The 11,602-nt window shown below is 43.8% G+C and overlaps 1 protein-coding gene across 7 annotated transcripts in view; it reads left to right on the forward strand.

The window, feature by feature from the left end:
- Nucleotides 1–11,145, forward strand: part of LOC139548099 (CD166 antigen homolog A-like) — a 70,915-nt gene extending 59,770 nt beyond the window's left edge. For 3 of the 7 annotated variants that reach the window (XM_071357453.1, XM_071357457.1, XM_071357459.1), the window contains 12 exons: nucleotides 1,981–2,068; nucleotides 2,354–2,512; nucleotides 3,444–3,568; nucleotides 3,827–3,959; nucleotides 4,533–4,645; nucleotides 4,975–5,101; nucleotides 5,349–5,497; nucleotides 6,962–7,094; nucleotides 7,706–7,735; nucleotides 9,258–9,369; nucleotides 9,484–9,634; nucleotides 9,742–11,145. In XM_071357453.1, coding sequence (XP_071213554.1) covers nucleotides 1,981–2,068; nucleotides 2,354–2,512; nucleotides 3,444–3,568; nucleotides 3,827–3,959; nucleotides 4,533–4,645; nucleotides 4,975–5,101; nucleotides 5,349–5,497; nucleotides 6,962–7,094; nucleotides 7,706–7,735; nucleotides 9,258–9,369; nucleotides 9,484–9,598 — 1,284 coding nt within the window. In that variant the 3' untranslated portion in view covers nucleotides 9,599–9,634; nucleotides 9,742–11,145. Of the gene's footprint in view, nucleotides 1–1,980; nucleotides 2,069–2,353; nucleotides 2,513–3,443; nucleotides 3,569–3,826; nucleotides 3,960–4,532; nucleotides 4,646–4,974; nucleotides 5,102–5,348; nucleotides 5,498–6,961; nucleotides 7,095–7,705; nucleotides 7,736–9,257; nucleotides 9,370–9,483; nucleotides 9,635–9,741 lie in introns of those variants that run through there. The other 4 variants (XM_071357454.1, XM_071357458.1, XM_071357455.1 and 1 more) reach the window with 3 other exon arrangements.
- Nucleotides 11,146–11,602: the final 457 nt, after the last annotated feature.

Consider the following 11,602-nt stretch of genomic DNA (forward strand, 5'->3'; position numbering starts at 1 on the left):
GGCTCAGGCGGCTCAGGACAGACGGGCGGCTCAGGCAGCTCAGGACAGATGGGCGGCTCAGGCGGTTTAGGACAGACGGGCGGCACAGGCAGCTCAGGACAGACGGGCGGCTCAGACAGCTCAGGACAGACGGGCGGCTCAGGCGGCTCAGGACAGACGGGCGGCTCAGGACAGACGGGCGGCTCAGGCGGCTCAGGACAGACGTGCGGCTCAGGCGGCTCAGGACAGACGGACGGCTCAGGCGGCTCAGGACAGACGGGCGGCTCAGGCAGCTCAGGACAGATGGGCGGCTCAGGCGGTTTAGGACAGACGGGCGGCACAGGCAGCTCAGGACAGACGGGCGGCTCAGGCGGCTCCTGACAGACGGGCGGCTCAGGCGGCTCCTGATAGACGGGCGGCTCAGGCGGCTCAGGACAGACGGGCGGCTCAGGCGGCTCAGGACAGACGGGCGGCTCAGGCGGCTCAGGACAGACGGGCGGCTCAGGACAGACGGGCGGCTCAGGCGGCTCAGGACAGACGTGCGGCTCAGGCGGCTCAGGACAGACGGACGGCTCAGGCGGCTCAGGACAGACGGGCGGCTCAGGCAGCTCAGGACAGATGGGCGGCTCAGGCGGTTTAGGACAGACGGGCGGCACAGGCAGCTCAGGACAGACGGGCGGCTCAGACAGCTCAGGACAGACGGGCGGCTCAGGCCTGGAGAGAGAACCTGGAGGGAGGAAACGGAGAGACAGCCTGGTGCGTGGGGCTGCCACAGGACCCACCAGGCTGGGGAGACCTACAGGAGGCCTGGTGCTTGGAGGAGGCACCGGAAGGACCGGGCTGTGGGGGATCACTGGAACTCTGGTGCGCTGCCTTGGCACCACTCCCCCAGGCTGGATGACTACTCTAGCCCGGACCCTCCAGAGTGCAGGCACAGGTTGAACCGGGCTGTGGGTGAGCACTGAGATCTGGTGCATACTACGCGCACCTCTCCCTTAGGCTCAATTCCCACATTCGCCCGGCACGAGCGGAGCGCAGGCATAGGACGCACTGCACCCTCCCAGCGCCCCGGAGACACAGCACACAGAGCCGGCGCAGGATACCCTAGACCGAAACGGCAATACGCCCTGGCTGGATGACCACACTCGCATGACACTTTCGGGGGGGCTGTCCTATAGCGCACCGGGCTATGGGCGCGTACTGGCGACACCGTGCGCTTAACCGCATAACACGGTGCCTGACCAGTAACGCGCTGCTTACAATAAGCACGAGGAGTGGGCTCAGGTCTCCAACCTGACTCTGCCACACTCCCCGTGTGCCTCCACCAAATAACTTTTTGGGGCTGCCTCTCGTGCCTGTCGCGCTGCCGTGCTGCCTCCGCTCAGCTTTCGCTGCCTCCAGCTCTGCCTTGGGGCGGCGATATTCCCCAGCCTGTGCCCAGGGTCCTTTTCCGTCCAAAATCTCCTCCCATGTCCAGGAGTCCAGGACTCACTGCTGCCCGATACCACACTGCTTGGTCCTTGGTTGGTGGGTGATTCTGTAACGACTCTCCTCTTCTTCTGACGAGGAGTAAGAGATATCGGACCAATGTGCAGCGTGGTAAGTGTCCATATTGTTTTAATAAGAATACTGAACACTGAACAAAAACAATAAAACAACACATAAACAGTCCTGTACGGGGAAGCAAAACACAGAACAGAAAATAATCACCCACAACACACAATGACAAACAGGCTACCTAAATATGGCTCCCAATCAGAGACAACGACTGACGCCTGCCTCTGATTGAGAACCATACTAGGCCCAACACATAGAAATCTAACAACAGAACAAAACATAGAAAAACAACATAGAATGCCCACCCCAACTCACGCCCTGACCAAACTAAAATAAAGTCATAAAAAAGGAACTAAGGTCAGAACGTGACAGTATGCCCTTGTGGATTGTTCTAAAATAGGATTTTTCCGCATTTTTCCTCACTTTGTTTTATCGTCTGCACAGCTAGGGCAGTGCAGCGCCCCTGATGCCAACCCAGCTGCCAACATCACATGGTTCAAGAACAAGAAACATCTGGTGGCGGATGGGAAAGGTACGTTATTGAAGTTCTGATGGATTATTTACAAGTGGTAAACAACTGCAGGGGGCTGAAGATTGCACATTCACACATTTCACTTGTTTGGTGTGAGATTCCACAAGAAGCGAGTAGTGAAATATCCCCTCTCGAGCTACATATTTTCTTCAATTCTCATAAATGTGTCTGTTTCTACAGGATCCAAAATGTCAGTAACTTGGTGATCATATTATTGTTTATCTGTGTGTCGATATGCTACTCTGTAACCATACCATTTCTAATCAGTATTGTTGTTATTTTTAGGCATTATAATCAGTTCCAAAGTGAAGGTGGACGAAGTCACTGGCCTCACCACCACTTCCTCCACTCTTCAGTACACAGCTGAGAAGGGAGACACAGATGCTCTGTTCACCTGTGGGGCCCTGAACGCATTGTCCTCCCCAGTCTCCTTCACTGTCACCTGTAAGTAACCAGAGAGCCACCAAACTACTCCAACTACCTAAAATAGCCCAACTACCTAAACTGCTCCAACTAACTACCCAAACTATCCCAACTACCTAAAAGGCCCCAACTAACTAGCCAAACTGCCCCAAAGACCTAAACTTCCCAAACCAACCTCAAACTCCCTCAACTACCCTTACTACCTAAACTACCCAAGATGCCCCAGCTACCTTAACTGCCTCAACTATCCTAACTGCCTGTAACTGCCCTAACCCGACACAACTTCCCTAACCGCTGTCTGTCCTAGGAAGGCTATTGATTTGCTATCAGCCTCAGCAGCCAGCAGTCAGTGTATCGACAACCAGATTGATGGCTGTTTTATTTTCAAGTTATAGTCCGATCATTTGTGCCTCTGTGGCTCTTTTCTTGCAGCCCAGACAGACAAGAATAATGACACAATAATGACACTAATTTAAAAATTATGTGTCCATGAGTCTGTTGTGGGAGTGATTCGGAGCGTAGCGTTCGAGGAATAGCATAGTCGATGTTATTCACTCAAAATGGCCCTTTCAATAGGACCTATCAGGGCTCAGCGGCTGTTTGAATCCTGTTTTTAAAGAAATGTTGGCAATTTGGCCTGTCTGGAGCAGCATCATTGATGTTTGAAAGGAAAATTTTGTCTAGTGCCTCGGGGTGTGGCTGCCGTTCGACCAGCTCCGCCGCTGCATTCAAAAGCAGCCATCGCCACAAGAACATACTCAGAAATGGAGTGTACAGCCCTGAGGACTTCACTAGCTTGGCTAGTCTGCTTACTGTGATGGTCTCAGAAGCCCTGTCTGCTCAGGGTCACTGTGTTTCAGGTCTCAGCCTCAGTCTCTCCTCTCTCCATCTCTGCTGTTCTCTTGCTCCTGTTCTCTCTCTCCTGGTCTTTCTCTCTCTCCTCTCCCTACAGACCCCACAGAGAGGGTCAGTCTACATGTCATTTCTAAAGGGCCCCTTATGGAAGGAGACAACGTGACTCTGAAGTGCAAGGCCGACGGGAACCCACTTCCCACCAGCTTCAACTTCCACATTCAGGCAAGCTCTCAATGACATGACTCCACTATCCTCCCACACAACCAGAAACCCCACCTGGCATATGCCCTTAGTTCCTAATCTGACCCCTTTAATTACTTGCCTTCTACTGCCATTGTCCTCTTTAACCCAGTCAAACCCTACACCTGGTCAAACTCTACATGTCTTACACTATCCACCCTGTCTGTGAAGCGCTACATTAACCTAGACTCAAGCCCATCTGAGAGTTTCAAAATGTATCCCTTCCTTATGTTCCTAAAGAGAAAGGTGGTGAAGGTGGAGAACTCTGACTCCTACACTGTGACTGATGTCACACGTGACAGCACAGGGGAATACAAGTGTTCTATCATTGACAATGCCAAGATGGAAGACTCCAAGAACATTACCATCAATTGTAAGTCACTCTTTATCTACAGATATCTTGATCAATGTTTTAAGCTAGCTAGCATTAGTTCTTCAATTAAGTTATGTATTATCTTCAACTGAAATACTGCCAGCAATTTATTTAACAATGCTAGGCCAGCAATGGATTCATGGGAAATACCAGCCATAATGATAGCCCATTTCCTGCTACTATAGATTGCGTTTGGAATTGTGTGGGAAAATTACTTATCATCTAATTCATAATTCATTCTTTGTCCGGCTGTATAAAGTCATTAGGGTTATTTTTCTAAAAGGGGAACATTGTCAGAGTATATTTCCGTTTGCAACCGCATCCCTCAGCAGGAAAGGACATACGGTTTGTTAGAGAGAATAGAAGCCGAGCATCTCGTCTCACGCTGTGAGGTGAAAATACTTGGAAAGCTCACGTCCTTTAATGCGTTAAATAAGCTGGATCAATGCTGACGTGCTGAGGCTTCTATAGGGAGCTGATATGGTTTTCAACAGGAGTGCTGTGGCCCCTTCTCCTCGAGGCGGTTAACTGCCTGTTTACAGTGTGTCTTTCTCCTCCCTTCCTCCCTTTCAGACCTGGATATGAGTTTGAGCCCCTCTGGGAAGGTCATGAAGAGCACCGGCGAAAGCTTGGCTCTGAACCTGCAGACCGATGCGTCTGGAGAACTCAGGGTGTCCTGGACTAAGGTAAGACTAAACAGTACCAAAGTTTTTATAAGGCCTAGATTTATGTTTTTGGTTGGAAATGGGTGATAAAACCTTATCAAAGCAATAAGATGACTTCAGCGTGTTTTTCATAATTTAAATGTATGTGAAGGGCGCCTAGCGGTAAAGAGCATTGTGCCAGTAACCAACAGATCGCTGGTTCAAATCCCCGAGCCGACTACATGAAAAATCTGGCGATGCATCCTTGAGCAAGGCACTTAACCCTAATTGCTCCTGTAAGCTACTCTGGATAAGAGTGTCTGCTAAATGACCAAAATGCAAATGTAATGGTTGATCTTATATCATTCCAGGACAATGGCAAACTAGACAAAATCCCTAAGTTTGACAAGCTGACCTACTCTGATTCTGGAAAGTATGAGGTTGTGGTCACCATGGGCGCTCTCATCAAGAAAGCCTCTTTCGAGCTGGTCGTTGAAGGTAAAGACTTTGGGACATTTACTCAGTTAAGGCTTTTGTGCTCTTACTGGGCACATTCAACACTGTTTTTCAAAGATAGATTTTTGTACCTGTTCCTAATGATAGACTTTTATTCAAAGATACTGATTCCCCAGTAGCTGTTTCACTTCAGGGAGAGGCTTTCTCCATATTTGTTTGTGTTGTCCATACATCATGTGGTGTTGTTGCATGGCATGGTGCGATCATTTTCTTGTTCGTTTTGGTGTAGCTGAGGAGGCCATGCGTCTTCTTGCAGGTATTCCAGTCATCCGGCGGTTGGCCAAGCAGCGTGGCGAGGACGGCCAGCACAAGGTACTGACCTGCGAGGCTGAGGGCTCCCCCAAACCCACTGTGGCCTGGAGCGTCAACGGCACCTCGGTATGAACAAACACAGACATCTTCACTAAGGTGCCAGGACACTCCACTGACACACAGGAGGTGACATTAGACTTCACACTCACAGGGACACTCATTATACAGATCACACTGTATTTATCCATCAGTTACTGTAAAACGCACAACACCCTTATCTATCCTGGAATAGCAGCAAAGACTCACAAAATCCTTAGTTTATCTGGAATTCTCTCAAAGCAACACCTTGTGCCATGCACCCATTTTTCTGTGGCATGCCACCACATGAACGGAACGGAACACACAAATCCTCGCCATCTTTCCGGATGTGTTACTGCCGATATGAAAGCAGCTCCTGACCTTATAAAAACAGTCAATTTAAGCTTCCTTTTATTGGAATCTGTCAGGAAGCAAGGGAACTCTAAATCTGGGAGGTTTACAGTCAATGAACCTTTGGATGTCTTTGTAGTGAATCAGTGCTTGTGGTATTTTACTGTCCACACTATTTCAGACAGACAAACTTCCCCCATAATGTCTTTCACTATGTTACTATTTGTGACTTCCTAAGTAACTTCTCTTCTTGAACATTTTCTGACTGACACTTCCCAAACTGATGGGCTCAGTGTTTTTGTAGATAGGTTTCCTTCTCTCAGATGCACACCACGTTTATTATGCATTGGTCTGTCATGAAGACAAAGGATTTTTGTTCTTGGCGTACCTGAGCCTGTGTGTGTGTGTGTGTGTGTGTGTGTGTGTGTGTGTGTGTGTGTGTGTGTGTGTGTGTGTGTGTGTGTGTGTGTGTGTGTGTGTGTGTGTGTGTGTGTGTGTGTGTGTGTGTGTGTGTGTGTGTGTGTGTGTGTGTGGTCATGGGACATGACCACACACACACCCATTGGGTCTGCATGATCAATCCACTCCAAAGCTGCACTGACCTCTTTCAATGAATATTCTACGGCTGAGTCACTCACACACAGTAATTTAGTCACAGCTCACATTTCTGCGCATCTGGGGACAAACACACCAGTGCATTCAAAGTTTAGAGTTCTATAAAACCTGTTCACAGTAAATAGGATAAGACATCAAATGTAAACTTAGTGCTGGCTCTTTTCATAGCAGACGCACCATATCGTATTCTTAGAAGATGTGAAAAGGGTGTTGCCTGTTTGTTTGGGGGTTTCTCTAGTCCTCTGCCTCTATGCCCTGAAGGTACTCCTTATCACGAATAGGTTGAGCCTCACGAAAATACAACACCACCTCCTAGTGGTAGTACATGAAATATACATATTTTATTTGATTCTAGCAACATTCATTATGCCATGGAATAATATAAGATTCCATATATTCCTCGCAATATAATTCTATGACATGCATCTTTGTGCTATTACTGGAGAGGAAGCAGCTATGTTCTGCATGGCATTTAAATCTCCATCAGATACACAAGATATACGATAAGCCATTGTACACTAACAGCTGCGTCTATTTAATTTTCAGGCTGATGAAAGTCCCTACGTCAATGGGAAGATCTCACACAAGCTGACCATTGTGCCTACAGTCAACCTGACCGTTGTCTGCACTGTGTCCAATGAGCTTGGCCAGGACACCAGGGCTATTAACGTGTCGACCTGTAAGTACAGTGTGGTGGTATGGCCTAAAATTCCCTGTCCTATCCCCTTCCTTCCTCTCTAAAGGGTAACTCACTAATCCTTGTGTGGATCTGGTCGATCACCCTCTCCTGATGCTAACAAATTCCCCCACTGTCTGTATGCATGATGATTAGTAAAAAAGTATGGAAATGTTTTATGGAGGGAACCTTGGCCATGGGGACCTAGTTCTTGTCTCTAGCCAACCTAAAACATGCTACTATGCATACTGGACATACTGTGCATGCTCCTTGGCAATAATTTCCCTTTGGTTTCTGCAGTATTTGATTAGATAAATCAGTACAGACAGCCATATCTCACTCATCTTTGTGTTTTTGGAAAAGCATTTTTCCCTTTTTCATTCTTCTCCCTCACTTTTGGTCTGTTTGTCAGGATGCTGGACTCTATCCTTTCCCCCCTCTGATGTCATGTTCTCAGTTTGCATGCGACCAGGAAATCTAAACAACCAACACCGTGTTACAGTCAATCTAGAGTCTAACATAGCCGATAACACACTGTCTGACCAATAACATTATACAGTATACTTAATTGATTTCTGGGTTGGACGTTAATATAACTTTATATCTGATTTCAGTATTTGAGGAGGTGAGAATGGATAAACAAGGTAAGTTGTGATGATCTTATTTAACATTTCCTGTAGCAAGATGGAGGAGAGGAGGGATTCTGTAGAAAAATATATAAGCTTCCCAGAGAAAGTGGAATCTGCTATTGTGCATTATACCCTCCAGAGCACAATCTCAGATTAACATCATCCACAAATTGCCCCACTGCTGAAACGCTGTTGAACAACAAGATGTGGTGCTGGGGGTGTAGGAAATATTTGTTAAGATAAACATACACATTCTGAGGATCAGAAGGAGTGGAGCCACCAGCATCCTGACAATCTCTCAATGTTATCCATCCTTTCATTTGCCAAAATTGTATTTATTACATGTTCACAAGGAGCAGTTCACATTTATCTAAATCATAATACAGAAGGTTACAAATTCTATAACAACCATTGAATTTTGCAGCATGAATGTGTATACCTTATTCATTCATATGTATTCGTTGACATTTATACACAGGTGTGGGGAGTAACTGATTACATGTAATCAGTTACATGTAAACTGATAATTTTTTCTTCTTCTGTAATCAGTTACATTACCAGCAAAAATATTGTAATCAGATTACAGATACTTTTGAAAAAGTAGATTATTGGATTATTTTTAAATGTAGAAAGGATGTTTTGTGAAAAAATACATTGACACCTTTCTATTTTCTTAATGACATTCAATTCAGCATTGAAAAAAGGCCCACGTTTAACTCCATTGGCCTCCCACAGTGAAAAAGCTGAAATTCACTACTTTCGTTGATCTGCTTGCTCTGCTCTCATATTTATCCTCATGTTTTACCATTTTATTTTGGGACTCAAGTTTGTTCCACCTGAGTGTTTTACTTGCCATTACTGTGATATGTTGTTGTTGTTTATCTACCTTAGTTGAATGCACTGACTGTAAGTCGCTCTGGATAAGTGTGTCTGCTAAATGACCAAAATGTAAGTGTTTTGCAAGTGTTCATTTTTACATTTACATTTTTGGTCATTTATCAGACACTCTTATCACACCATTGTCAGCAGACTTCTGATACCAATGCAGGATGAAAGAGGGACACAAAATTGTGAACCACTATAAAATAAATGGTATAGAAAAGTATATATATATTTTTTTGTAATACAGGTCTCGAAAGTATATTGTTACCAAATACATTGGATGTAGTAGTTCAGGCTGGTGAAATACAAAATACTCAAAAGTAATTGAAATACGTCCATCTCTGGTCAGAGACCACTAATGATGACACACCAAATGCGTTTGATCGATCCTTTTTGTCTTCTTCTAATGCCTCTTAAAAGTTAAGTAATCAAAAAGTAAGTATTCAGATTACATTACTGAGTTTGGGTAATCCAAAAGTTACGTTATCGATTACAGTTTTGGACAGGTAACTCGTAACTGTATCAGATTACATTCCGAAAGTAACCTACCTAACCCTGTTTATACATACGCAAATTTATTTTTTGCAGTCTCTTAATTTGCAGAATGTTCACTCCTTGTTTCTGATGTTTCTCCTCTCTCTCTGTGCCTTTACAGGCTCATCAGATGACAGTGACACAACAAAGTTGGTGGTGGGAGTTATTGTTGGTCTGCTCCTGGCCACTGTAGTTGTGGGTCTAGCATACTGGCTGTACCTGAAGAAATCCAAGTAAGTTAATTAAATCAAAATGCCATTCCATTCATATATAGCATGTTATGGTGATGTATGTATTATTATTGGAGGGCTGTGATTTGTGTTAAACAACCTGATTTGTGTTAAAAGGCAAGGCAGCTGGAAGACTGGTGAGAAGGAGGATGGATCCACTGAGGAGAGCAAGAAACTGGAGGAGAAAATAGAGGAGAAGCTGGAGGAAAACAGCCAGAAAGTTGAGGTGTAAAGAAAAGGAATGTTTAAAGAATGAGAGAAAAAAAAGGTAAAGAACATGTCTTGAAAAACACGTCTATTACTGTATATTATAATATTTACTTCTTATGTTTTAGATTAAAAGATGCCGTTAACATCATCACAATTTTTCTGCAGTGCGGAAGCGGCAACTAGAAGCTTTTGCTCACTTCTGTTAAAATTTGAAAAGGGGGCATTGAACTGGATGAAGACCATTTGGATTTGGACTTATCCACAAAACTTTATTTCCTCTGAATATTGAAAGAAAAAAACTGTCTAAATGAAAGGATATGTGTTGTACATAAGCCTAAATTGTCTGCGCTATGGATAAAATGTGTTAACTTTCCTTTGTAATAGTTTTTGTTTCAAGTGTTGGTTAAGAAGGATTTGGTCAAATTGAGAAAAATGCCAATTGGAGTGTTTGGCTTGGATTTAATTAACGTTATTGCTATTAGAATAACTACTGGACCAGATGCCTTTTCTGTAAGGATGTGTGCATTGACCTATACCTCCCTGACCCTCAATGCATTATAGAGGATCTGAAGGTCTTCACCGCTGTTCCATCTCAGTTCCATATCATCAACACAACCAAACACCCATTAACACAACCGAACGCAGTCAATACATTTTGTCAATTTTTTATGGAACATACACTGCCATTTTGTGTAGTCTCCATTGGAAAAATAAACTGTTGAATATTTTAATGAAAGGGCTAAGGGAAGGGTATAGGCTACATAACTAGCTTTAGTTGTAACGTAATATGAGTTAAGCATTATACCAAGATGCATCACTTTGCATTGCAGGAAGTAGAAGATCTGTTGTACAAATTATTTCATGACATGTTACATGGTTCCTGTTTGTTTTTTGTACATTTTTGCCATCAAAAGTATCAGGAGATTGAGTGATGCTGTTAGGCATGCAGTACACTCTGACCATCTGTTTGTGTATCAGTGGGTTGTGTTTAGTTTGGACATAACCACTACATTACAGAATATGTCTTATCTCAGTTGTATTCATAGTGTTAAATTCTGTGCTTTTATGTCATTTTTTATGTGTAAAGAGACAAGTTGTCCAGCAGTTGCATACTTCACAACTTAGGTCAGGGTTATGAGTAGCATTTACTGAACCTGCAAATATATCAGACCTAGATGTAAATGTGATTTGTTTTGGTTATTTTTAGCTATTTATATTGTTCAAGATTACAAGGTTAGCATCTCTGTTAGTTATATTCAATTATTCTCACAAATTTAACCACTTAGCTTTAAAGGTACTGAACAATTGATAGTAATTTCTTGCAGTTATTTGACAATAATAATTATAATGTAAGCCTTCTGTGGATTTTGAGCCTTCTGTAGATTTCTATGAGATTTACCACATATCTCATACTGTCAGCTTGCTGTTTGTGTCCTACGTTGTAGTTAATGTGAAACCAACAAATTGGAAATAAGACCAAAGAGGGTAAATATTGCCATGCAAGTATTGTAAATACTGGCTTTTGTTTTTGTACTTTTGTTTAAAATAAAGTGTAGCCTACATTTTGAAGACTCATGTTAAAGAATGTTTTGTTGGCTCTGTCATTCTGCTCACAATACATCATAAAAAGTATCGCCATCAGATATCTTTGAGAATAGGTACATATACACCCCAAAATCCCAGAGAATCAGTCGCTATTCATTCGTATCATCCATAAATCCATATTTTACAATTGGACCACTATTAGGCATTCCTCAACACTAATAGCAGGGCACTGGTAAGTCAATTCAGAATCACACAGGACCATGATAATCAGAAATCCAGAACGGCACATAGAAAGGATGTATGCTGCCATCCATTGGCCAAAGAACATAGCACAAGGATTTGCTTCATCATCATTCAGAGATTAAAAATGTTACTAATAAGATCCCACTTGGATATTTCAATCAGGTTGCTTTCAGTAGTTTGATCTGATTTATGAATATCTTGTCACATGTTAAATGTTACTAGTAAATTCATGTCAAGA

Source organism: Salvelinus alpinus, chromosome 21 (assembly GCF_045679555.1).
Source record: "Salvelinus alpinus chromosome 21, SLU_Salpinus.1, whole genome shotgun sequence".
Taxonomy (NCBI): domain Eukaryota; kingdom Metazoa; phylum Chordata; class Actinopteri; order Salmoniformes; family Salmonidae; genus Salvelinus; species Salvelinus alpinus.